Source organism: Aethalodelphis obliquidens, unplaced genomic scaffold, assembly GCF_003676395.1.
Source record: "Aethalodelphis obliquidens isolate GAN/ISIS:26980383/991018 unplaced genomic scaffold, ASM367639v1 scaffold7, whole genome shotgun sequence".
Taxonomy (NCBI): Eukaryota; Metazoa; Chordata; class Mammalia; order Artiodactyla; family Delphinidae; genus Aethalodelphis; species Aethalodelphis obliquidens.
The window spans coordinates 50,449,185-50,477,078 of NW_020837951.1; the positions used below are offsets into that span (position 1 = coordinate 50,449,185).

The following is a 27,894-nucleotide window of genomic DNA, read 5'->3' on the forward strand; positions in this document are numbered from 1 at the left end:
TCTTGCTCTTTCCTATTCAATTTCTCACCAAAACAAAGAAGCAAAAAACCAACCACCACAACAAAATACACTGCTCTGGAATGACACACACCTCCTTAAAGGGTGTTGGAGAGGAAGAACCTATTTGACAAGCTATAAGGCACTAGCTACCCTTTATTGGAACTGGAGGAGAGAAAACATAGAGATACTTCCTTACTCAGATATTCATGTGATCCCAGGAACTATAGGCCTGAACTGTCATAAGGCCCAGCCTGACTAATCCTCAAGTTTTGGTTTAAAACAAAGAAGCCCAACCCTATGCGCTTTTATGGGCAGTTCTCAATGAGAAGGTTATCCCTCCTTACTCTAATACTTAATTGTAGCTCGGGGGCTCTACCATTTACCTGTTCTTGGGACCCAAGTCCTAGTGCAGACCTTTCCATTGGAAATCCTGGGTCTTTCCCAGCTTTTTGGATTTACAGCAGTGATGATAGTAATAATAATGGTGAGGATGATTATAGCTGACTTTGATAGGGCACTTTCTATGTGCTCGGTACTGGGTAAACACATAAAACCGATTGTCTCCTCTGGTTTCCAAGTCCTAAAGAACTGTTTTAGTTACCCATTGTTGCCTAACAAATTGCCCCAAAACTTAGCAGCTTAAAGCAACACACACTTATCATCTCACAGTTTCTGTGGGTCTGGAATTTGGCCATGACTTAGCTGGGTCCTCGGTTTCAAGTTCTCTCAATCAAGGTGTTGCTTAGGGTCTGGTCATTTCAAGGCTCATCTGGGCAAGGCTTTCATGTCATTGGCAGGATGCAGCTCCTCACTGGCTGGGGGACTAAGAGCCTCAGTTCTTTACTGACTGTCGGCCAGAAGCTGCCTTGTCATGTGGGCTTCTCCAATATGGTGGCTTCCTTCTCAAAGAGAGCAAGCCATGAGGGCAATAGAGAGAGTCTGCTAGCAAGACAGAGGTCACAACCTTTTGTAACCTAATCACAGAAGTACCATCCCATCGGGCTTCCCGGGTGGCGCAGTGGTTGAGAATCTGCCTGCTAATGTAGGGGACACGGGTTCGAGCCCTGGTCTGGGAAGATCCCACATGCCGCGGAGCAACTAGGCCTGTGAGCCACAACTACTGAGCCTGCACGTCTGGAGCCTGTGCTCCGCAACAAGAGAGGCCGCAATAGTGAGAGGCCCGCGCACCGCGATGAAGAGTGGCCCCCGCTTGCCGCAACTAGAGAAAGCCCTCGCACAGAAATTGACCCAACACAGCAAAAATAAAAATAAATAAATAAATAAAATTTTTTAAAAAGTACCATCCCATAACCTTTGCCATATTCTATTGGTTAGAGTCAGGTCATTATGTCCAGCCCACACTCAAGAGGACATGGATAGCAGGCGGGAGGGATCTCCAGGGGTCATTTTAGAAATCTGTCAACCTCAAGACCAATTGAATCTAAGACCTCCTCTGTAAGTTTAACTGAAAGTGCTCAAAGAATTGCACATTGAGGGATGTACAACATTCTTTATGCTAATAATAAATATATTGGACAAAGGATTAGTCTCCAAAATATACAAACAGCTCAATATCAAAAAGACAACCAGTCCAGTTAAAAAATGGGCAGAAGACCTAAATAGACATTTCACTAAGGAAGATATACAGATGGCCAAGAGGCCCATGAAAAGATACTCAACATCACTAATTATTAGAGAAATGCAAATCAAAACTACAATGAGGTAACACCTCATACCAGTCAGAATGGCCATTATCAAAAAAACTAGAAACAGTAAATCCTGAAAAGGGTGTGGTGAAAAGGGAAACCTGCTGCATTGCTGCTGGGAACGTAAATTGATACCACTATGGAAAACAATATGGAGGTTCCTTAGAAAACTAAAAATAGAACTATCGTGCGACCCAGCAATCCCACTACTGGGCCTATACCCTGAGAAAACCATAATTCAAAAAGAGACATGTACCACAGTGTTCATTGCAGCTCTATTTACAATAGCCAGGACACAGAATCAACCTAAATGTCCATTGACAGATGAATGGATAAAGAAGATGTGGCACATATACACAATGGAATATTACTCAGCCATAAAAAGAAACGAAATTGAGTTATTTGTAGTGAGGTGGATGGACCTAGAGTCTGTCCTACAGAGTGAAGTAAGTCAGAAAGAGAAAAACAAATACCATATGCTAACACATATATATGGAATCTTAAAAAAAAATGGTACGGATAAATCTAGTGGCAGGGCAGGAATAAAGATGTAGACATAGAGGATGGACTTGAGGACACAGAGTGCGAGGGAGAAGCTGGGGCGAAGTCAGAGTAGCATCGACATATACACACTACCGAATGTAAAACAGCTAGCTAGTGGGAAGCAGACGCATAGCACAGGAAGATCAGCTCGGTGCTTTGTGACCACCTAGAGGGGTGGGAGAGGGAGGGTGGGAGGGAGGCTCAAGAGGGAAGGCATATGCGGACATATGTATGCATATGGCTGGTTCACTTTGTTGTACAACAGAAACTAACACAGTATTATGAAGCAATTATACTCCAATAAAGATTTGTTAAAAAAATTAAAAAATAAACATATTGACATGTTAGATACTGGAAGTAAACATACATTTGATTAAAATTTTGAATATGGCAAAAAAAAGAAACAGTTGGAGAAAAAGGGAGAAGGGGTTGCTTTAAGGCTACAAGGATAATATCAAGATTAGAAGATGAAAGTAGGTGAGGATAAGGATTGAAGCTAATAAAGATAAAGGTTACGAGGTGAAATGAGGAAGGACTGTACATTATTATTATTTTTTATTTTATTTTATTTTTTTTGCGGTACGCGGGCCTCTCACTGCTGTGGCCTCTCCCGTTGCGGAGCACAGGCTCCCGACGCGCAGGCTCAGCGGCCATGGCTCACGGGCCCAGCCGCTCCGCGGCATGTGGGATCTTTCCGGACCGGGGCACGAACCCGTGTCCCCCGCATCGGCAGGCCGACTCTCAACCACTGCGCCACCAGCGAAGCCCTGTATATTCTTTTTTATCCGGTGACTTTCTCTCTTTCTCCTTGCCCATAACATGAAAGTAGAGCTGAGGAGGTGGTGGGTATGAGGCGAAAGGGTATACATGGAACTTCTACTAGGGCACTGCACAAAGAACTGCTTTTTCCATTGGGATAGTAAATGGAAAAGAATAGTAATGCAGTAATGGAGTATCAAAGAGGAACTGAAGATAACCTTTCTGGACAAAAGTGATCCAGAGTCCCTGTGGGAGGAGACTTTTGGCAGGGACATGTCAAAGCATCAAATAAAAAAGGAAGGAATCAGAGCATGAACCTGCTCTGGAGTAGGGTGTCTAAACCAAAGACAGACAAGATGGAAGAAACCAATTCCAAACAGAAGACAGAAGGCTGGTTCTGGAAAGATTTTTGCTTCTGTTTTTTTTTTTTTTTTGCTCTACGCGGGCCTCTCACTGTTGTGGCCTCTCCGTTGCGGAGCACGGGCTCCGGATGCGCAGGCTCAGCGGCCATGGCTCACGGGCCCAGCCGCTCCGCGGCATGTGGGATCTTCCTGGACCGGAGCACGAACCCGTGTCCCCTGCATCGGCAGGCGGACTCTCAACCACTGCGCCACCGGGGAAGCCCTGGAAAGAATTTTTAAGGCAGTGCTACATAGAGCAATGGTACAGAGGAGAAGACAGGGAACAATTTTTAGCAGCATCTACCAAAAGAAATTTCATTTAATATGTATTTTGTGAGGGGAAAATATTGTAGGACTTTTCAGAGCCTTCAATATTTTAGTGCGCTCTGTGAAAGCCTAAGATATGTTGGGGGGAGGGTAAGGATTGAACAGGCAGCACTTCTCATACGTATTTGTTTTTCATGGAGGTGGAAACATGCTACACATGTTTAGGGAATGCTCTTTTATCAAATACCTGTGGCTTTTTTGAGAGCAGGAACGGTGAGATCTGGTTTAAATACTTCTACTGAGCCAAGTGTGGTAGCCAGTGGTTGAGCAATAAGCAAAAAAATGTATCTAACACCTATGTATGAACAAGAAATGACCCTAGGATTATTTCAGCATTGGGGCTGGGGAAATGGGAAAAGATACAATGGGACAATGGGAAAGATGGGAAAGATACAAAATCAGACTCAGAGCAGAAGTCACCAGATTATTACCATTTACAACCATCCTCAGAAATCCCCTCACATTCCTGAAGATCTGTTCATTACAATCCTTCTCCATAGCACTTTCTTCCCCCTCCTGCTGACACTCCCCTTTGAATCAGGGAGTTCACCCCTCAGCTTTTTTCATGGAATCTTTCCAACATTATAAAGTGAAGGCAATAAAGGGAGAATCACTGAGAGAAGCAAGACAAATATGGTAAGAGCCTTAACAATTATCTTTTTAGGACAGAAAAAGGAAGACGCAATTAGGAAAGGACTCCCTGCCAAACCACAAAGAACAGGGTTCAGCAAGGAATGCTAATTTCTCTAGCAATAGTTTGGAATCACCCGCATGGGAATCAAGAGACTCTTTTAATCAAAGGATGGGAGACCTTCCCTCAAATAACTGGGGTCAGCCTAGGGTCCCATTCAGCTCAGAAGAGCAAGAGAGCTATGCCACGCCTTCCTGCAGTACACAATGCTGCGTTTTTAGGTTAATCAAGGATATTACAGTTACTTTCAATAGTTAATGAATAGCTTCTAAGTGCCTGCTTCATTAAATTGTCCAAAGGCCAGTTGGTCCCAGAGCATATAAAGCTGACAGCTGGCTAATGAGAGCATTCTCTCTGAGCAGGGGAAGCAGGGGAGTGGCAGGGTCAGGGAGCTGGGTTCCAAAGAAGCAGGGATGCAGAACAGAACCTGTCTAGTTCTCTGTGCCTTTGCCCTTCTGATGGGCTTCCTGATGATCTGCCTGGGGGCCTTCTTCATTTCCTCGGGCTCCCTGTTCAACTGCCAGGGGAACCTGATCCTGGCCTATTTGCTTCTGCCTCTGGGGTTTGTGATCCTTCTGAGTGGAATTTTCTGGAGCACCTACCACCAGGCCAGTGAAAGCAAAGGGGTGTTCAGCCGTGTGCTCAGACACTACGGTGCTCAGGGGGCCCTGCCCCTGGCCACAGTGGACAGGTACGTGCTGAGAAGCCAGAGGACTGGGGAGCACTGAGGTGGGGCTGAGTTCCGGAAAAGGTCAATGACTTCTAATCCACTGGCGAGCAACTTACACGTCCCATGGGGCTGTGTGTCTACAACTGAAGTTTTATTGTCAGGGAATGACTCTGGGATTAGACATTAGGAAGAATGGTGCTGCCTCTGGGGAAAACTATGAAGTAGAGGGAATTTATGCCAGAGAATAACCACCCTTCTCCCATCACCACTGAAAAACACACCAAAGCCAATTTAAGAGGCCAAACTCATTTTCTTTTGTTGTATCATGGGAGCTGTCCTTACAGGCAGGTGATGGTTAGTTATTCCTCATAACCTGGCTACCAGGTTGTAAGGAAAACAAGTCCCAGACCAAATTCTGTCACGCAACAAATGAGCAAGCAAGCATGAAATCAGCTACACAATCTCTCCGTGAACTCAGTGAAGTCCCAGCTTTCTGTACTCTCAGGTGTTCTGATCACATATTACATGAAAGATTTCCCTGAGACAAGGCACTCATATTCCAGAGGTAATCATTGGTTAACCTTACTACCTCATACCCATTAGGATGGCTATTATCAAAAAAGCAGAAAACAACAAGGTTAGCAAGGATGTGGAAAAACTGGGAAACCTGTGCACTGCTGGTGGGAATGCAAAATAGTGCAGCTGCTCTGTGGTACGGAGGATCCTCAAAACATTAAATATAAAATTACCACTTGATCTAACAATTCCACTTCTGGGTATATAGACAAAATAATTGAAAGCAGGGACTTGAACAGATATTTGTACCCCAGTGTTCACAGCAGCATTCTTCACAACAGCCAAACTGTGGAAACAACCCATATATCCATCAATAGATGAATGGATAAACAAAATATGGTATGTACAAAAGATGGAATATTATTCATCCTTAAAAAGAAAGGAAATACTGATGCAGCTATAACATGAATGAACCTTGAAGACAATACGCTCAGTGAAATAGGCCAGAAGTAAGCCCAAAAGACAAATATTATATGATTCCACTTATATGAGGTACCTAGAGCAGTCAGATTCATAGACAGAATGTACAGCAGTGGTTACCAGGTGCCAGGGGAGGAGGGAATGGAGAGTTACTGTTTAATGAGTACAGAGTTTCAGCCTGGAATGATGAAAAAGTTCTGAAGATGGATAATGGTGATGGCTGCAAAACGATGTGAATGTATTTAATACCATTGAACTGTACACTTAAAATTGCTAAAGTGGTAAATTTTATGTTATATGTACTTTACCACAATAAAAAAATTTCAGTTAACCTTATGGTAAGTATCGGACAACCAAAAATCTCCTAATTTCTGGCTGAACACGGAATCATTTAGGGATAAAACCTCAGGCATCATCCTTAAGGTACAGTCTGCAAGACTCCATAAATTCTTTTATTCTCTTCATCTAAGATATTGGGTCGGCCAAAAAGTTTGTTTGGGGTTTTTCTGTAACATCTTATGGAAAACCCCGAACGAACTTTTTAGCCAAACAATATTTTAGCTACTCCATGTACCTTGAATATAAGTGATTTTTATCCATGACAGTTGATTTTTGACATGATTATGCTAATTAATAAGATACTAATTACAATGACCAAAATCCATTTCCAATGTTTATTATACTAACTGCAAGGTCTCTGGGTTTGATAAAAAATTAAAGATAACTGAAGTGATTGTAGAAGATGCTTCTAGAGTGATGGTTTTCTTTCTTTCTTTCTTTTATTTTAGTATAAATGTTAGATGATTGCCTCCAGAGTGTGAATTCCTGATAAGAATAACTGATTGCCTTTAGGATGTAGCTTAATTTACTAACACATGCATAATATTGCACTGTCTGTGCTGAAATACTTTAAACTATGGTATCACGACACCTCCCTTTTACTGCCCTTTCTGCTGCATCTAATAGATGCCCAGCCCACTCAGAATGGCTAGTAAGTCACTAAATGGTTAAGTTACATTTCTCAGAAGGATTTGCATTCAAAATGGGTACCCAAAGGGGTCTGCAATGGTGGAATTCAGGACACTGGGAAAGCGAAGCAGTGTGGGGAGACTGGGGGATGGGACAAGTGGATGGGACATGGGGGCAGGCAGCAGTCATCCTGGAGCCTCTCAAATCACTCCAGGGAACAGCTCAACTTTCTGTCTTCAATGCCTTTACACATGTGCCCCAGGGCACAGCCTTGGCTATTCTGAGTGAAGCTCAAAGCTTCAGCTCTTTGTTTTTGGGCCTGGTAACATTGGAATGGAGCTGGTTACGTACCACAAACACTCCCTGTAGGCACTGGAAGGACTCACTCTATAAATACACAACTAAATCAAGCTCACCCTCCCGCTTCTTCACCTCCACGCCACCCCCAATCCCATTCACGATGGAGAAGCCAGAGGATTTAGCAGTTAGCAACACTGGGCAAGATTACCGATGAGTACATCAGCTCTGGCATGAACGGCTCCTTTAGCCATTGGCCTGTTGGCATGGAAAGGACCACGACTGAAATCTACATAAAGTTGTCAGTTGAAATAGTTTGAGAAATAAGTATGGCGGCGGGAGGAAGGGCGGCCTAGCTGATTGAAAGAGTGATAGGAAAGAGAGAAGCATCTGATATAGTTCCGGAATCTTCATGGAGCTGGTTTTCATTCATTATTTTGTTGGTTGTGAGGATCTGAGACAGTGAGTGCAATCGAGTAGAAGAGGATGTGTGTGAATGGGGACAAAAATGTGAATGAACTAAATAACTGGATAGAGAGATGCTCCAGCCAAGGCCCCCATGTCCCCTACCCCTGCTAAGGATCTCACACTGAAAGTCCCTGGTTCCAATGAGTAAGAGAGAGGGAATAGTCTGGAAAAAGATGAGTATAGAGGCACACATCCAACGGCTGATAAAGAGGGTTTTGCTGGAAGAGCAGCACATTTTTAAAAAACTGGTGATGCCAGGGAAGAACATCTGTTTCCGAATCAATGTTTCTTAACAGTTTAACTTCACACGATGTGATTTGAGAGAGGCAGACATATGCCTCTTTGGCATGAACCGCTTAAATAACACATGTATGTTTGTGGCATTTTGTCCCCCAGGCCAGATTTTTACCCTCCTGCTTATGAAGAGAGTCTTGATGCTGAAAAGCAAGGCTGTCCTGCAGAGCAAGAGACCTCGGATGTTCCTCCACCTCCGTATACAGAGATGGGCCTCGAATTTGAGGATGAAGGTGATGCCCACCCGGAGGCCCCACCATCCTATGACGAGTCTGTAGCAGACAGGGTGGAGGCAGCAACGCCACTGCAGGATGCTGAGAGGCAAAACCAAGAGTGCTGAAGCAGGGGAAGCTCTCCAGCCCTCATGACGCACCCTCATGGGATGCAGCTGCTAGTAATAAACCCAGGCAGGGACTGTGGGAAGAAAAGCCACATCAGTGATCCCACATGGGAGTCTGCAGAGGGGATGCTGCGTGTGACAGCAATGCAATTCCGCACACGTGCTTGGCCTGCAAGGGCAGAGCGGAGCCCTGGAAGGGTGTGGTCGGCACCAGGCAAACGTTTCAAAGGACCTCAACCCAGGTGAACTTTTGGACTGCAAAAGTGTTGTGAGAGCTCTGCTCCACGGAGAGCTTTTCTGCTCTCTCAACTCCTCTCCCATTACCTAGACCCCCAAAAGGGAGGAATAGATGCTGCTTGGACACCACGTACCTTCCTGTACTGAATTACTGATAATCACAAAGGGAAAGCATGCTGGCAATGAAGGGGCATTATCATTTAAATTGTGGGTTCTGCTGGCTGGCTTTGAAGTTATCCTCATTTACCGTATTACCAGAGTGACACAGTAATTCACACTGTAAGAGATTTGCCTCTGGAACCCATGAATGTTATTTTGAATGACTTTACTTTAAATACGTGTATTTTATTTCTATGTGAAAGGAAAGTGACTTCACTATTTGCTTTCAAAATGGCTCAAGTACAAAATCTTAAATGAGTATTTTAAGAATGGATGGTTGTACAAGCATATATGATAAGATTTCTTAGAGACTCAAGTTGAATAAAGAGAATACTTAAAAATTCATCATACACAGGATTCAGGAAAAAAAAGAATCTGTACTAGCCATAGGTTGTATTAATACAGAATTGGACATAAATCTTGAAAAGTTTTAAAATACCCATATATTTCAGAGAACCCCCCCTGTAAATCTCTAGGATTTGAAAGAAAGGAGACTATATTGTAGTACCTTAATCATTAACAGAAAATTCTTTGTGTCTCAAGATACAGATCCAGGCACTTTTAGACTTAGGACATTTATTTTAAAGCCCAGTGATTCCTCGTCAGCTTCATTATATCTTATTATAAGTTTTAATGCAAGAGGACAAATCAGGTGGCAGAATGGTGGGAGGAGATGCAGCCTGATGCTTTAGAGCTTGAGCAAAAACCTTCATCTCTCTGGGCCTCAGTTTCCTCCCCCATCAAGGGAGGACTTTATGTTGGGATTAATATCTAACAATCGGGGAATGCCTTTTATATCACAGGCACTGTGTTATGAACTTTTTACGCTTTTTATTTAGCCCTCGCTATAGCCTTCAGAGATAAGTGCTATGGTTATTCCCATTTTACAGATGCATAAATCGAGACTTGGAGAAGTTAAGAAACCTTTCCAACAACATACAGTTATTTCCAGGAGGGTGAAGAAAGGTTCCTAGGGGGCATGGGAAGACATGCTGACTTCACACTTTTGTGCTAGGTTGTGCTAATCCTGTCCTACTTCCTCCTCCCAGGGAACAGTTTGGACTTGTCTCCCACTTGAGGAAGTGGGCCCTAACAGGAAGTGGAGCCCCAGGGTTGCAGCACTATCTTAAAGAGAGGCAGCAAAGGTTGCTTCAGGGTTAACAGTCTGGCTGCTCTTTTAAAATGTAAATAAGCCCTCCATTTTCTGCCTAGGAGCTTGGCCCTCACCTCCTGGTGTAATTTCCTTTCATCTGATTCTTATACTGTTGATGAAAGATGGTTCCTAATGATAATAAACAGCCTTGGTGAACGGGCACAGGAGGGCTTTGGACAGCGGTGGGAAGGATGGAGAGCTTTCAAGAGGATAAGGGTTGTAGAGGTAGGATGGGGCCTCTGTAGCCTCCTCTTCCCTGTTATTGCTGAGTGCTCAGATGAAGCATGTCCTGACAAATACACAGGAAGCCATAAAAGGAAATCCTGGTTCCTTTACACAAAGCAGGACTTTGGGCATCTGTGATTTGAATCCTTGACATCAAGAACATAACTGGACATGAAGGTCACTCGTGGTTCTCCAACAGGAAGGCGGTCATTTATTAGCAAGGCGATTTATTATTTCTCTCTTGTCATCTCTTTCTATTCCTCTACTGAGATGGTTATCCTGAAATTTTCCTTGGGGTCTGAGCACATTCACTGACCTGAACAAGCTCTATAACCGGGCTATCGTCCAGAGTTTGAATTTGTAATAGATGGTTTTTCCAACTACTGGTAGTCATGTGAGACAAATGTAATTTTGGTTTACATAAGAAAATTGCTTTAATCTCTTTCCTGCAATAAATTTTGTACTTAAACTTTCCCCTTTTTTGCTGTTTTGTATCAGAAAAAAAATCAATAGAGGAGCGTAAGTCAAAATTTTATTCTCCATGTGGAACACAGCATCCAGATGAGTTAATCTTTTTGCAGAGCCTAACATCATTGAACATCAACTATTGAGTCAGAAAATGAGCCATGTGCCTTTCATAAAGAAATACGACTAAGAGATATTTATTGCCTTTTTTTTAAAAAAAACCAAATGTACTCTGAAGCAAGCATCAGAAACATGGTTACTACCCACAACAAATCCTGCCTTTGAGAGGCCTACCAATTAAAACCCACTGGGCGAGTCAGACAAAAGTGTCCTGTTGCCCACAGATTGGGAGAAAATATTTGCAAATGATGTGACCGACAAGGGATTGGTCTCCAAAATCTACAAACAGCTCATGTCGCTTAATATCATCAAAACAAACAACCCCGTCAAAAAATGGGGAGAAGACCTAAATAGACATTTTTCCAAGGAACACATACGGATGGCCAAGAGGCACACGAAAAGGTGTTCAACGTCGCTAAGGATTAGAGAAATGCAAATCAAACTACAATGAGATTATCACCTCACACAAGTCAAAATGGCCATCATCAGAAAATCCACAAACGATAAGTGCTGGAGAGGGTGTGGAGAGAAGGGATCCCTCCTGCACTGTTGGTGGGAATGTAAATTGATACAGCCACTATGGAGAACAGTATGGAGATTCCTTAAAAAACTAAAAATAGAACTACCATATGACCCTGCAATCCCACTCTTGGGCATATATCCGGAGGAAAACATGGTACGAAAGGATACACGCACCCCAACGTTCATTGCAGCACTGTTTACAACAGCCAAGACATGGAAGCCACCTAATTGTCCATTGACAAAGGAATGGATAAAGAAGAAGTGGTACATATATACAATGCACTATTACTCGACCATAAAAAAAGAATGAAATAATGCCATGTGCAGCAACATGGATGGACCTAGAGATGTCATACTAAGTTAAGTAAGTCAGACAGAGAAAGAGAAGTATCGTATGATATTCGTCTATATGCAGAATCTAAGAAGAAGTGATACAAATGAACATATTTACAAAAAGAAACGGACTCACAGACTTAGAGAATGAACTTACGGTTACAGGGTGGGGGGAAGGGTGGAGGGGAGGGATAGTTAGGGAGTTGGGGATTGACATGTACACACTGCTATATTTAAAAAGGATAACCAACAAAGACTTACTATATAGCACAGGGAACTCTGCTCAATGTTACGTGGCAGCCTGGATGGGAGGGGAATCTGGGGGAGAATGGATACATGTATATGTATGGTGGAGTCGCTTTGCCCTGCACCTGAAGTTATCATGACATTGTTAATCGGCTATACAATATAAAATGAAAAGTAAAAAAAAACAAAAAGTGTCCTGTTGTGATTAATGAAAATTCATTGGCCACCCCTGGAAGATTCACTCAGGGGAAGTAGACATTGTATCCCCTCTTCCTCCTGAAGTTTACAATCAATTTAATGGTGATGAATCGAGAACCACGATTCTGTGAATGGCAGGCAGGGCACTTAGACTATGAGAAAGTGCAGTCTTTACCCGTTACCTCCTCTGAAATGTGGACGGCGGGGTGGCGGGCTCACGTGTCAACAAGGGAAGGGAAATTCTCAGAGGCGATGACTCTCCAGTGTTTTAATCTTATCACATCTAAGGAGCCACCTCCACCCCCAGAAGATAAGCATGACAAGGTCAGTTATAGAACACGCTGTGCTGCATCTTTTGCACACCTGAAATGTAGAGTATACTTTGGGCCCCTCCACTCAAAAACTCCCACTCGTATCCATCCTTTAAGAGTCTACTTAAGCACACTGTCTTTGGTGAGGTATCTCCCCAGGCCACCTATTTTGTAAGGCACACACTAGGTGCTAAAAGACGTGGGAAGATGATAAAGACATGGGTTTATACCGCATCCCTTCACCATATTCTATGCTCCGTGACATGACAACTTAGGCTGATGCACATACCAAGTGGGTCGTCAGCCGCATGAACCGTCCACTGAAGACGTTTCCAGCTGGTCGGAGTGGAGCAGGCATTCTGCTAAGCTCTGCCGCCTCGGATAATCTCTTGCTGTTTGTAACTTCTGAAGAGCCAAAGACTGATTTACTGGGAGTTACCTCATTTCCAAAGGCGTGTGATGTCTCAGCCCCTTCACCACTCAGGAATGGAAATCTCTTCAAGGCAGGTGTCTGGGATATCAGGGTCCACGTGTTTGGCGAGTAGCCGGTGGGTAATCAAGCAATAAAATGGAGTCATCTGTTATATCACTACGAGTTCCCCCAGGTGCATTTCAAATTCCCCACACCCGCCACAAGCCGTGGCTGATGGATGTGTTGCCAAGGTAAATCCTGTGCCTTACACTGAGCCACGCTGGCCAATCAGAAGTCACCATGCCATTAACCCTGTCATTGCCTGTATTACCTGCAGAGAACACTGGCTCAGTGTGGCCAACTGTCAGCCCATTGTGCCACCACGGGATTGGTCATCAATCTGAAGCTTCCTCTGCAGAAAGCCTTCATGTCTTGTGCAAGCCCTTCAGCCTGCAACATCACGCAGCACTATTTGCGCCAAGAACACGGTAGATGTAGGCTGCACCTTGGATCAGTAAGATGGATAAAAGATCTCATTTTAATAATGGCTGTCTATCCATTTCCAAGCTCAGTCAATAAACTCAAGAATCATAGATGAGGCAAAACAACTTTTTGATCTAGGGGACTGGCTGACACAGCAGATTTCACATCCTCGGTCCCCTCCCGCTAAGCGCCTCCCTGGCACACATACACACACATTTCCAAACACTCCCTGGGAGGGTAGCGGCACTGCCCTCTTTGGGAATCACTGCATTACGTACACTGGTGCTTGTCATTGCTCTGGTGCAGTGAGTGGACACCTCAATCCTAGCCGATCACAGGAGTGGCCTGACAGCTGCCATACTCTATCCACAGTCCCTCCCACGATTCTCTCCTGTGGTCCCCACAACATTCGTGGACCTCTCCAGTCATCTACTCCTAAGAGAGACTGGTGGCTGAAGCTCTGTCTTTAAGAACCAAAGAACATTATGTGCAGAAGGGTGACTTCCTGTCTTTCACTTCTCCCGAGGGTAAGGCAAGAGGATGTGCATGTATAGCTCAGCAAGAGAAGCTTGACTTTTATGTAAAGCAGAATTCATACCTTGGCAGTGTGATATGAAGCAGGCTCCAGAGGCAGGCTGTGTCCTGAGCCACTAGAGAACCTTCCCTTTTGCAACCTCGCCGAGAAAAAGCTCCATAAAAATAGGTGGCTGTGCAGCTGCTTCTTTCCGCAGCTGGGCCCAAGAATTTGCTTCGTCTGGTATTTATAACGTTGTGTCTGCTTCAGCCCCACTCATGCAAGCCAACCTCTCACTAGACCCAAAGCAAGCCTCTTCTCCAGCCATCCTACCCCTCCACTTCTAGTCTTTGTTCTTGCTACATTCACCCCTGGTGAAATTACAGAAATGGTTACCAGGCCCAGGAAACTCCACTCTTTGGGAAATCCCTTAGGTGCTAGTGCCTTCCATCTCTGAGTCAGTCTCTCTGTGTATTCCCACAGCCGGTTGCTTGTGCCGCTGCTGTAACCTTCATGTCTACCTGATTCATTGTGCATGTTAGCCATAGCCTCCCGTTCCCAAACTACAAACTCACAGAAGCAGGGATAATATTTTATGCATCCGTTTGCTGCACCAAAGAAACCCAGGACTCTGCATAGAGTAGTTGTTCAACTGGTGTTTGCTGAATGAATGAATTATATTTGTGTTGCTGGACACACATGACTCCATACTGAAATAAAGAAACAGGATTTTAAAATGAGGATTAATTTACATTTGAACTTCAAAGTTCGACATGATGAAAAGTTCAGCAACTTGAGAAAAAATATTGAAAAATAGGCTTAGCTGTCTAAGCCTGAGTGTATCTAGTTGTGCTGTCATCAACCTCCACTTTCTTTTTTTTTTTAAAATACATTTGTTTATTTATTTTTGGCTGGGTTGGGTCTTCGTTGCTGAGCGTGGGCTCTCTCTAGTTGCAGTGAGCGGGGGCTACTCTTCGTTGTGGTGCGCAGGCTTCTCATTGCGATGGCTTCTCTTGTTGCAGAGCACGGGCTCTAGGCATGTGGGCTTCAGTAGTTGTGGCACGCGGGCTTAGTAGTTGTGGCACACGGGCTTAGTTGCTCCGCAGTATGTGGGATCTTTCCGGATCAGGGCTCGAATCTGCACTGGCAGGCAGGTTCTTAACCACTGCGCCACCAGGGAAGTCCCATGGACCTCCACTTTAAAGATGATGAGAACCAAAGCCACAAGGCAAGTTGTATTCCATTGCTGATAAACTTCATAACTAGTTCCTTAGAATCTCAGCTCAAAGCCACCCTACTATTATTTTGAAATCAAGACACTCGTGATGAAAGATTAGATGCCACGTTCGTTTCTTCTGACGCCCAAAGGCAGTTTTGAGCACTTTGCCTTCTCTGTTCCATTTATTTACTAAATTCCCAAGATCATAATGATGAATACCAGCCCTTGCAAGTGTTCTGCAAGGCAGACTTATCAGAAGAGTGACCAATACTGGAGTTTGTCAAATGGCAAGACAAACAAATAAGCAAAAATCCACAATTCTTGTGTAAGGTTGAAATCAGAAATTTCTTTTTTATTAGCTACTAAAGGTCCTAGCAAGTTTCTGACAGAAGCATAGATAGAAAATGGAAACAAATACCTTGCTGGGAATGTCTCTCTGCTTCCCCTAATCTTGACTACAGCAATAATGCATTTCTGAACGGTCAAAGCGCACCATGTTATCTGTGCCAATGACATGATAAGTGGGTGCGTTCCCAAGGAAGCAAAACATATGCAAACAGGTCCTGTGCGCCCAGGGTTCTGGCTGAGGACTGATGGAGGCTGCCAGGGACACAATATCTTTTTTTCTGGGCAAATAAAGCCAGCTGTGACCCTCTGCTTTCCAGCAGGGGACCCCACCCTCCCTGCCGTCTCATCAGGCCCATCACTGTGCCACCAGCAAGGTTCTCTTCCAGCATCCACTTCATCTCCTACTTTTACAGCATTTCACTGTCTCCTTTTACAGCCATGACCAGTAAGATCTGAACTGTGTCCAAACAAGTGCATGAAAACAGGCCCTTATTGGGAGATAAGTTAGCAGAGTGAGAAAGTCAGAGAGACAGCCAACATGGTGGTATTTTGCCTTCGCAGCAGGAATTAGTATCAACTCATGTACCAACCCACGTGATATAATCAAGACGGGGCCCGAAAACGTTCAGCATTCATTCTCAGAGTCCTGCTAAGAAATGACCTCCCACCTGTGTAATGAATGGCTGAATTTGAAGGAATGCAGCCTGCTTAATAGCTAGTATTGATATTATTTACAAAATAAGAGAGAAAAACACCCTTTGATATGTTTTGTTGAAAGTGTGTCATTGTGGTTTGTAGAAAGCTCTTGAAGATGTGAAGGGGGTGGCATGGGGACTTTGGAGATGGGAAGGAGGGTGAGTGGCCATCAGGTGGTTGGTGGGCATGAGGTGGGCTATTAGGAGTTCTACAACTTTCACCCATGGGAGACCTGACCTGGGATGAAAAGTTAAATCCTCCCGCTGCTGAGGAGAGCCTTCTTAGGTCTGTCTGGGAGCACCTGGGGCTCAGGGTCAGCTGACTTCTGGCATTGCACTCTCCTCCGTTATTCCAGAACCTTCTCTCACCTGACGCCAACGATGCACAGATGCCCTGACTATTCCCAGCCCCCTGATTCTCTCTCAAAAGGGCAGGTTCCCTTGTGTGATAAAGCAGATATCAGATGACAGTGCAGCTTTCAGAGATAACCGAAGACCCTGTTGCATTTGCAGAAACTGACTAAAACCCAAACAAAACAGACATTTTTTTCTTTCCCCACCTACCCCGCCCACCACCAAATCAACCTTTGTTTTTTTTTCAAAGTCATAAGAGGCACAAACAGGTAGCAAGAAGGCATGAGTGAAGCGTCCCCCGCCGAGCGCGTTCTTTTGGCTGTGCTGAGTGATCTGTCCTCCGTTCAGGTGATGACAGTAGGGCCCCTCCGGCCGGTTCTCTCGTGAATCTGGGATATTTTCAGCGCGATGGCTATGAGAGGGCTTAGCACTGCCTGGAAAAGGAGGAAGAAAGTCTGTGAACAACTCGAGTCAGTCACAGGAGGGCTGCAGGGATGGGTTTCTATTCCAAGCATCTGGATTCAGTTCTGATTTGTGGATCTGGACACCTGTTCGCTGGTCCCTGGTTTCCTCTTCCGTAAGAGGAGACTCAGTGGGCGGGCGGTTAGGGAGAGGAGAGGCAGCAGTTGATCTCCAAAGTCTTACCTGGCTCCCACACACATTGCTCTAAGATAGGAGCTTGCACAACCCAACTACGAGAGTATTGAAGCATTTCGGGAACAGAGCGCTGTGAATCAAGGAAGTTCAGAAAACCCCCCAGTCTTCCTCTGCTACATACCCGCCAACACATACCCGCCCCCCGCCCCACCCCCCCCCGCCACACACATGTGCGTGAACTTGAGGAAGAACACTCATTCTACATCCTAAGTCCATGGACCTGATGAACCTACTCTCCTGATGTTTTGGAGAAGACAGACCAATCCATCAGCTAGCGCTGCAGAGAATAACAGCTCATTTCTTCCCATCACATAACACAGTGGCTCATGGGGCACCTCAGCGTCCCCTAGAAGGAGGTGGGGAGGTTTGGAGGCCTAGGGAATAGATTCTTGGAAAGGTGAAGGATATGAAGGGGAGTGAGAATCACGTCTTGCCCTTTAGCTGCTCATCATTTCATGAGACTCAGGCAGCGTTTTCCAAAGTGAGAGCACACACCACTCAAGATGATTTTAGGTGGTGCAGGAGATGATTTTAGATGGTGCATGGGCATGGCACCGGAACACTGAGAAAGTCAGTCTATCTTCCATTCTTCTTCAATCCTCCTAATTTCATCAAAGAGAAAATCTATTTGCTGCCAATCTTTAACACTTTTACCAGGACAGAGCATGCCTCAGGCAAGAGTTACCTAGGTAGAAGGTAATATCATTGTATTTTTTATTGCATTTGTTTTTTATGATGAATTTTATTTATCAAGGGATGCTGTTTTATTTATCAAGGGAGTTTACCTAGGGATACTGTTTTTTCCTTGGAGAGCACTGATGTAAGCTTTCTAGAATAAAAAAGTAGATTTAAGTGAAAACAAAGTTAAGTCCATTTAAAGACAAATACTAATATAGGGGTACTGGCAGAAAAGAAGTTTGGGAAACACTGGCATAAGGGGAAAAAAGATATCATATTGAGGAAAATAAAACCTGTATTTTTGGAGGGGAGAGAAAGATTCTATTACTTGCAACCTACACGTATTCCTAACAGATAGAGGGACGGAGGGAATGCATGCATTCTAATCAGACAGCAAGAGCCCAAGCAAACACCCAGGGCGCCAGAAGCACAAGTAGCCCAGTTGTCCTGAGTGGAGTGTGGACACAGGGCATTCCTGAGCCATAAGTGAGCAACACTTGTTTGGAGAGACCTAACCACCAGGGCCAAGTGTAAGGTTTTAATTCATTAGGTAAGGGGAGATGTTGGAGGTTCCTGAGCTAAACGTTGACACTGTCAGAACTGTGCTTTGGAAAGAATGCTCTAGCAGCAAGTCTCATGGTTTAATACATTTATGGCTAAATGTATTACATTATCTCACTCTATAGAGATGACGAGATGAAGCAGCGCAGATGTAATCCTGGGAGCCAGAAGAGAAGTGAAAATCTAGAGCCTTTTCACAACTACACAAGCAAGTGCTGCTTCCTTCTGGTTCCACGTCCATCAACTTGATACACAGAAACAGAAGCATTTCTTTTCCTTTTAATAACCCAACTGGTGCCCAGAAAAATTTTCCACTGGCACATTTTGCCAGGCCCTGTTCCACAGGATGCCCACAGGGCAGCATCTGGATTCTTTAAGGGCCAAGCACCCACTTTGTATAGATGTCAGAGTATTAGCTTTCCTCCTCTTCCTGTCTTCTCTCCCCTCTTTCCTTCTTCCCCCCTTTTCGGCTATCTAAGTCTACATAACACCTATAAGAGAGGTAAAGTGAGGACAGAGAAAGAGAATAAAGCTAAAATCAATCACTTTGAGGTCCTGGAGGATGAATAAAGCTAAAATATCCTATCAATTTAAGAAAATGCAGTGAAACTGAATTTGAAACCCTAACCCTGACCCTCACTTTTTTTAAAACCGAAAATTAAGACCTATTTTGTTTGACAGCATTGTAAGTTTCAAGATTAAGGATTTTCTACTCCTTACCTTTAAGTGGTGGTACCTATTGGCAAGAGGGTAAGGGAGCACAGTTGTAACCGGTACTGTAAACACTGCAGGTGTTCTGTTAACTGATCTCTGCTGAACTCTACAGATGAACCTATGGTGCCCATTTCTTCTGTAAACCATCCTGACTGAGGTCCACTGCACACTGGATGTCTGTGACCAACACATGACTCTCTAACATGCTCAACTACTTCTGCCTCTAGCAGTTATGTGCTTATTAGGAGTCAGTTACGTTTGTTCCTAAACATGTTAATGCCTGTTGTACTTGTTATTGAAACTATGAATTTATTAAATTATATGTAAACCACGGAAATGTGAGAATAAATAGGAAGAGTTCTTTCTATGAAAATTAAGTTGAATGTTTTGGAAAGGGTTAGATAATGGTGATTAGCCATGCCTGTCCAATTAGATGTGAGTGAGATGCTGTAAAGTACTGGGGAGAATTTTTTAAAGTATAGAACGTTCTTTTTGCAGATTGCCTCACAAGTGGCCTTAAGTTCCCACTGACAATAAAGAAATTAAAGGTGAACATTACAGATTATGAATTATGAGTGGGAATCTTTTGTAGAAAGATAATCACAACACCAAAGAGTATGCTCATATTCAAAGAAAAGGTGTTGGACCAAAATTAAAAGATTGACAAACAAACATACATTTATATGTTTTGTGCTAAAAAATAGAATGGTCAAGATATGTGTACATTTAATTACCCCTTTTAACTCTCTTTTTGGAGTAGTGAATTAAGTACTTGTCCCTTATCCTGACCATGTCAGAGAAGAAGGCTTCCATGGTAATTATGCAAACTGAAAGGAAGGAAACACATTTTTGGAAATTCTCCATGACGAAGACCTTGAACATGGGAACTCCCACCCTGAGCAAAGAGTTCCAGGCCAGCCTGACACAGAAGCTGTGGAACAATCTGCCCTCAAGAGACCGTGAGGGTTTGGGAAGAAAAACATCAGTGATGATCACCATGGACTGAATACTACTGAGGTCCTTTCACACATTTTTCAGGAACCCAGAAAGTCTTCAGGTGCTTGTAGGATCCTAGGGAATTCTGGGAGAGATCCCTAAAAGTGCCCAAGTTTGAATTTTTTGCCAGCCTTGTGAAATGGGAGCTTCAAGTCATAATTTAAGGATCATAAAGTATTTGTTTTTCTTGCTTGACTGTGCATGTGAATGTGTGTGTGTACACAGAATGCATGGTCTAGAATGAACGGTTACACCATGAGAGCACGAGCTTTGTCTAATTTAGGGCTAGAAAAGTGCTGCTACTTCGGAGGCATTGAATAAATATTGGTGGAATAAAAGCATGCTATGTCAGTTTGATGAAAAGAAAATGACGAGGCTGATAGAGACTTCTGTGGCCATTCATGAAGGGCACTCTGGGTGAGCCGGAGGGTCAGTAGTACTGAATTTTTACTGTCACGTTTTTCTTTAGAAATCACAGCTTTGGTATGTGTGACTCCCAGATACTCTTCTCATTTCATCAACCATTCATCATGGAAAGGAGAGAGAGGGAGATTCATTTTTCTGAAGCAATTGGAAAGGCCCTCAGACTGGGGAGTGAGAAGAGGGGTAAAAAATTAGAAGCCTGCAGATGTGAAATTTCTGAGAAGCAGCTGGACACAGAGCTTAAGAAACAGAGAGGAGCACGGGATGATGTCATTTGATTCTTTCACGTGACAGATGAGGAAACTGAGCCCAGAGAGGACATGTGATTGGCCCAGGGTCACACATCTGTTTGGTGGTTGAGCTGGGATAAGAACATAGTGATTCTTCCTCTACTGCCCTTTCCATGACACAATTCTGAACACGAGACCCATGAATGACAAGGAAAAACAGAGCGGACAAGATGAGCCTAAGAGGAGAGAGAAAGAAAAAGTAGGATCGTCATCCCACTGTACTAGACCAGACCCACATCAGATGAGGGGTCAGATAGGACTGATTAGCCATCCCCACTGGCCAAGAACAGGTGGACAGTGGGGAGAAGAGCATTTCCGGTTTTGTGAATGTATCAGACGTTCCAAGATGACTCTTGGTGAATGAAGGAAATAAACTAATAGAGACTATAATCTATTAGAAATATAGTATCTTTTTTGTAATTCCAGTGCTTCTTAGAGCGCTTGACATAGCTTTTCTACGCTCAAGAGTAGGACGCAGAGAGTTCTCATCCTGCAGCAAACGGCATCGGCAATGCCTCCATTCGAGGGTACTCACACCGCGGCCCCAGTCAACCTTGGAGGTTTGGGTGGCTTTTGCTGTCATCTCAAGTTAATAAGCCTAGAGAGGGAAATGGAGTCTGCCTCTATTTCAAATTCTGATACTTAGCTCCTCATGGATTTTTTTGCATTGGTTTTGATTTTTTAAAGTATTGCATTACAATATTTATCTTGAGTACTGAATTTTTTGGCACCCCCTTAAATTCTACACCCTGCTAACCTCAGCCTCATCCTAGCCCTGTGTTAGGCTTTAACCTGTTCATACCCGCCCCCTGCCCCCCCCCCCCAAGGAAAGAGGTTTCTTCTTTCCCTTTCTTTTTCATCTTCTCTCTCGTTTTATATTGTTGTTGTTTTGATTCACATTCATGTAAATTGGAGCCATAAAAACAAGCCCCTAACAAATGAACTTCTTACCCTGACGGCAGTAGACAGGAGAGGTGTAAATGATCTGAATGTCACAAGACTCAAAGTAAATAGGTAACGGATTTTTTTTGGAGAAAAACAAATGCTAACCAGAAACAGAATCACTTATTAAGTAATATTTGTTCGAATCTGTGGAGGGAGCTCAGGGCTTGGCTGGTCCCAGTGAGGACTGTGCATCAGGAGAGTCAGAGGAGTATCCACGTGGGAAGGAGGGCATGGGGAAGACGGTACTTATCCTGGTTCATGGTGTGAGGCAGGTAACAAAACCTAGAGAATGCAGATCATTCAACAACATAAACACTGCCATTCCAACATCCACAAAATAGGGATACAACAAATGCCACGTTCGCCTGATGCTTAGAGGCAACTTGCATCAACACTCCTGCTTGGGTTAAAGATGAACCACCTTTCTCTCATGATTTCATTCAAACATTCATTTTTAGTCCGTGTGCTTAGTCTAAGGCAGCGGTTCTCAAACTTGAGTGTGTAGCAGAATCACCTGGAGGGCCTGATAAAATGCAGATTGCTGGACTCCTCCCCTGGAGTTGCTCATTTAGGACATCTGGGCTGGGGCCCAAGAATCTGCACGTCTAACAAATTCCAGGTGATGCTGATATGCTGGTCCAGGAACCACACTTTGAGAACCACTGTCCTAAGGAACGCCCATGGATGTGCCTGTCAAATGCCTTGCTCCAGCTGGAGCCTAGGTTGCCTTGTTCGTTCACATGGTCCCACTCCTTGGCCACAGCTGACTGGACCAGGAGTAGGTCCCTGACCTACAGGCAGCTGATCCATAGGCTGGCCAGTGACTGAGCAATGGCCTGAGGCAAAACCTGAACCAGCTGATCAGATTTTTTCTGATCAATGTTTTTAAACTGGTAAGTAATGAAAGAATAAGGCAGCCAGCAGTGGGAGCTAAATTAACCACGAGGTTATAATTCACTAATCACAAGGGCATAAGGCACCGGGGTAATCCAGGATTACAAGAAAGCAGAGATTCTGAGAAATATGAAAAATTCTAAGAAATTTAGAAAAGATCTTGGAGAAATAAAAATTAAACAGAGCAGAGGGAAATAATAAAGAGTTGGGAGAGAGAAAAGGATGGCGTACGTCGCAATAATCTCGAAAGTAAAGATCCACTAACTCCTGCCAGGCGGGCCTGAATCAATAACTTGCTCGAGGTCTAGTGTCTGAGACCTGGCCCTACTCTCGGATTTCTTGAGTTACCTTTGGTCTGTTTGTGCACTAAAATAAGTCAAAATTTGAAAACAACAAAATCACACTAATAAGCAAACCCCGAGTATGTTTTTCTTGGATCATTTTGAGGAACCATCACTATCCAGCTTTCTACCACCAGTGAGAAGAAGCTTTTTTTCCTCCTAAAACGCAACCTCTTGCAAATTGAAAGTAACGTCCTCACCAAATCAGCTCACGGCACCACCTTCCCCTTTCCGCTACTAGCAGATCCCACCAATCTCTCCATCAGCTGGGCTGGAAGTGCACTTTGGCGAGTCTTTCTCTCTTTTCCCCACATCTAAGCAGTCCCACACTCCTTCTCATCCCGTGGCTCCTCCCTTTAGCACAGTCCCCTATTACCCCTGGCTTGCAGGAGTCTGCTAGCTCTTCTCAGGCTCACCAGAGTGCGCTTTTAGGAACCCTAATGTTAAAGTCCTGGATGGTTTCCTAAGCCTAAGGTCTGCCCTCGCAGTATGGCTGTCAGCTTCTTGACAGTTGGGTCTTACCCTCTGTGGTAGGCAGAATACTATGCCTCAACCCCCAAAGATATCAGGTCCTATCCCCTGCAATCTGTGAATGTGACCTTATTTGGAAAAAGGGTCTTTGCAGATGTGGTTAAGTAAAAGATTCTGAGATGACAAGATTATCCTGGACTTTCCAGTTGGGCCCTAAGTGCAATCACAAGAGTCCTCAGAGGAGAGGGTCAGAGGGAGATCACATGCACACACAGAGGAGAAAGTGATGTGGCGATGGGGACAGAGATGGTGGTCACCAGCCAAAGAACGCCTGCAGCCACCAGAAGATGGAAGAGGGAGGAAAAGATCCTCTCCCAGAGGCTCCAAAGGGAATGTGTGCCTGCCGACACCTTGATTTCAGAATTCTGGCCTCTTGAACTCCGAGGGAATACATTTCTATTGTTTTAAGTAACCCAGTTTGTGGTAATTTGTTACACAGCAGCCAGAGGAAATGAACACACCCTTCCTTTCCACCATTCCTCCCCAGTCTTCTGCCTGCTCCTTGTCTCACCCCACTGCACCCCTTGAACAGTGACCTCTCAGCCCACGCTCTTCTCCACTTTTACATGTGTTGTTCTTTCATTTTGGACCGATGCTGAAATCTTAGCCATCCCTCAAGGCCTTTTTCATGAAATCTCTCTGATAGTCCCAGGAAGGATCTCTCCATTCTCTGACCCCTTCACTTGCTTCTCTGATGATTCCTTTTTATCTTGATTTACAGGAATTTGTAAGGGTTTTCTTTTCTTTCCTCTATCACATTTCAACTAAACTCTAAGTTACTAGAAGGCAAAATTTTTCCTAAATGTGTCTGGTTCCCTCCCTATACTATGTCTTGCCCATAAGAGATGCTGAAAGAAATGGTGGGCTTGGGATATTGTTTCGAGTGCTTAGTGCAGTGGGCGGTATACTGAGAAACGAACTTGTGCTTTGCACCCCCTTCATCAGGAAGGTTCACCAGGACGAGATGAGACTGTCCATCCAGTCTCCCTCCTGCCTCTTCCTCAGCCCAAGGGGAAGCCAGGAACTGCTCTGCCTGTGAAGGGTTAGCAGGTGCTTGGGCGGTTCTAATTAGCACTAACTGCTAATGTGGAGATAGGGTTGAATGAAACCTTCACAATTCAGAGTTCAAAGAAAAGGAAAGCTGTCCAATCCGAGGAAGCAGGAAAGGGAAAAGAACTCTGAGAAAAGGATGGCCTGTGGCAGTGGAAAGGGCTATTAGGGAAAAGACTCTGTGCCCCTGCCCAGAGCAGTGCCCCAGACAGAGGACAGGACAACAGCAGAGGTGAAGGCAACCACAGAGACCTGCGCTCTCCCTCAGGACGGCGTGTGCCCTCCCCCTGCTCCATCCCCTCTGAGCTGTTTTATATGATCTGGAAAAGGGAAGGAGCCCCAAATGGCTACTGCTGAGCTTCTTGCCAATTCAGACGGGAGTTAGAGGTCCATACAATGCAGAAATGTGACATTCCTTGCCTCACAGGAGTCGTGGAAAAGTCCACACCTGCTATAATTATAAACTTGGAGGCGTCCTCTGGCTTTGTTTCCAATACATCTCAGCATTGGAGAAAGTTTCTTTCTTTTCTTTTTTTCTCTGAAGTCTTTTTGTAATTGAAGTATATAGTTGGTGTACAATGTTGTGTTAGTTTCAGGTGTACAGCAAAGTGATTCAGTTATATATTCAGTTATACATATATAATTCAGTTATATATATATATATATATATATATATAGATTCTTTTACAGATTCTTTTCCCTTATAAGTTATTACAAAATATTGAGTATAGTTCTGTGTGCTATACAGTAGGGAGAAAGTTTCTGATTACATTGCCCTTCAAATCTTGAACACTTACACAATGTAACAGAGAGAGCCAAGTATAGGAATCTGTAACTAACTGTCAGGGCAAATTTATAAGGGCCCTGCCCAAAGAGGCAAGCAGGGGTGGAAATCTATGCCGGCTTCTCTCAGCAAGCCAGGCATCCTGGCAAGGGGCTGCATTTTCCCAGAGGAAGGGTGCCTTTGTCTTTTCACAAAGATGCCATCCCCTAGCCTCACCATCCTGTGCATTCCCGCTGAGGGAGCCTTTTTCTAATTTGCACAAAGGGGGCCTAGAGGCGAGATGCTGCCCTGTTTACAGAAGCCCAGATTTTGGGTAACAAAGATGACTAGCTATTTCAAATCCACCTGAGAAGTGCCTAGAAGAGAAACTGTAACAAAAAAAAATCAAATACATTTGTTGCTAATAAAAGTTAAGTGAGGGCTTCCCTGGTGGCACAGTAGTTAAGAAGGTGCCCGCCAATGCAGGGGACGCAGTTCCGAACTCTGGTCCGGGAAGATCCCACATGCCGCGGAGCAACTAAGCCCTTGAGCCACAACTACTGAGCCTGCTCTCTAGAGCCCGTGAGCCACAACTGCTGATCCTGTGCACCACAGCTACTGAAGCCCACACGCCTAGAGCCCGTGCTCCACAACAAGAGAAGCCCCCTCTGGCTGCAACTAGAGAAGGCCCACACTCAGCAACAAAGACCCAATGCAGCCAAAAATAAAAATAAATAAAATAAATAAATTTTAAAACAAAGATTAGTCCTTAAAAAAACAAAAAGTTAAGTGAAAATGCTGCAAACATTTTGCTCTTTAATATAATACATACAACCATGGTCCTAACTGTAATCTCCTTTTCATGTAATAAATCTATCTATCCATCTTGATCCAAAATGGACCTAAAATTAACCAAAATAGAGGATATGAAAAATGACTATAGATAAATCTGAATTCCGAGCCCAACCCTGAGGGAACCCATCTATTTTGTGAATGTCAGAAAACAGGCCTCCATAAAAGCTCTCTTCTGAGGGGGAGAAAGCCATTCCAGGATATAAGCGATGAGATACTCCCAAAGAAGTTCAATCAAAGCAAGAACTAAGCTAGCGTTCTGGGAATGCAGTGATGAGCCTAACAGAAACCGCACTGACCAGGCCAGCTGGGCCTCCTTCTCCACGGCACCCCCCCACCTCTGCAACTGACTTGGGACTTCAGGAAGCAAAAGGCAGTGCTTATTTTATCCAAAATAAATCAGAGGAGTCATGAAGCCATTTTTCCTATTTATTCCTATAAATTGGACCTGCATTCGGTCCCTACTCAGAAGTATCGTGTTGGGCTGGAGAAGGAGAGAAAACAAACATGCTGGCCAGCATTTGGGGGCACAGCCAAAAGGCACTAAGCAGAATCCTGGTGGCCTTTCATTGTCCTGTCACGCAAACACAGACCAACCTGCGAGAGTTCACAGCTTCCATTTTATAGAACCGCTCCCCTGGTCACTCTTTCCCTTTTCCTCTTTCCTCTCTTCTCTCTTTCTATCCCCTCATCTGCCACGAAAAACATTGCAAAAAAGGTGGGAAATAGCTAAATGGTTCAGATCGTCACAATTTCTGCTTTCCTCCTCCAATACCCCTATCGTGTCTTCACGTTTCGACTCCACAGCAGACTTCAAAGGTTTCCCTGATGTAGAATGCACTTTCCAGTTTAGAGGGAACCTAGAGTTGCCCACCTCCCTACCGCCACTTGCAAAACTGTTACCAGAAATATAACTACAGGACTGAAAGCAGAGGTTTAGAGAAAAAAAGAACTACTCTCCAGTTCAAGTTCTCAAAGGACTCTCCTTGTAGCCATTTGCCTCCTCTTTTGAAGCCAAGGTCTAGGTTATTAGTAGTCGTCATTTTTTAAAAACTAGGTTCCAAGGGTTGGAACAATAATGTGATTCAGCTTGGCTTTCTGCGTATAGATCCCAGAAAGCCTGGCTCCTTAGAGATGGATTAAAAGCATCAACAGCAGTCTCCCAAAGATTGGTCAGCAGACTGCTACCTGAGGATGAGGTAAGAATCACCTGGGGATGCTGTTGTGAGCTCCAGTCATGGAGATGCTGTTTCAGTGAATCTAGGGACCAGGAATGGAATGTGTAGCTCTACAAGCTCCCACAGTGATTCTGCTGCATACCCAGGTCTTGAAAGCACACTTATTCTAGAATCTGCAGTGAAGAATGGTGGTTATAAGCATGAACGCTGAAGCCAAACTGCCTGGCTCTACCCGTTATGAGCTGTGCAAGCTTGGGCACCCGCCTTAACCTCCCTGAACCTTCATTCTCTTTCCATGAAAGAGGGAGCACTTACCTATTGTGATGGGGCTAGACTGGGGCATGCAAACTGGAGATCCATGGCCACCAGATCCACTCAACCATCTCTTATTTTTGCTGGCACAAACTTAATATATACTTTAAAAAATATGAACTGAATGCCTTTAGATGGCATGCCAGTTCTAACTAACAACTTCCTACTGTCCTATGCCCTGCTGCCCTATTCACATGGGTGAGTTATCTGCCTGTCATTTGAATTTCTGACCCCAGGGTTTGCCATGGGGTGCA

The 27,894-nt window shown here is 44.2% G+C and overlaps 2 protein-coding genes across 2 annotated transcripts in view; one reads left to right on the plus strand and one right to left on the minus strand.

The window, feature by feature from the left end:
* Window positions 1–4,840: 4,840 nt before the first annotated feature.
* On the plus strand, window positions 4,841–8,461 carry TMEM252 (transmembrane protein 252). The gene is made up of 2 exons (XM_027105995.1): window positions 4,841–5,118; window positions 8,224–8,461. Exons 1-2 carry the CDS (start codon window positions 4,841–4,843, stop codon window positions 8,459–8,461), a joined length of 516 nt encoding a protein of 171 aa, XP_026961796.1.
* Window positions 8,462–15,384: 6,923 nt separating this feature from the next.
* PGM5 (phosphoglucomutase 5) overlaps window positions 15,385–27,894 on the minus strand; it is a 201,867-nt gene continuing 189,357 nt past the window's right edge. The window contains exon 11 of the mRNA XM_027105739.1: window positions 15,385–16,889. Within this exon, the coding sequence (XP_026961540.1) occupies window positions 16,800–16,889 (90 nt within the window). The 3' untranslated portion in view covers window positions 15,385–16,799. The remainder of the gene's footprint in view (window positions 16,890–27,894) is intronic.

Bases quoted from the DNA above. Each gene is read 5' to 3' on its own strand.
- TMEM252 (XM_027105995.1), top strand. From the start codon at position 4,841: ATGCAGAACAGAACCTGTCTAGTTCTCTGTGCCTTTGCCCTTCTGATG. The intron at 5,119-8,223 runs GTACGTGCTGAG...TTTGTCCCCCAG, and splicing joins CCCCTGGCCACAGTGGACAG to GCCAGATTTTTACCCTCCTG.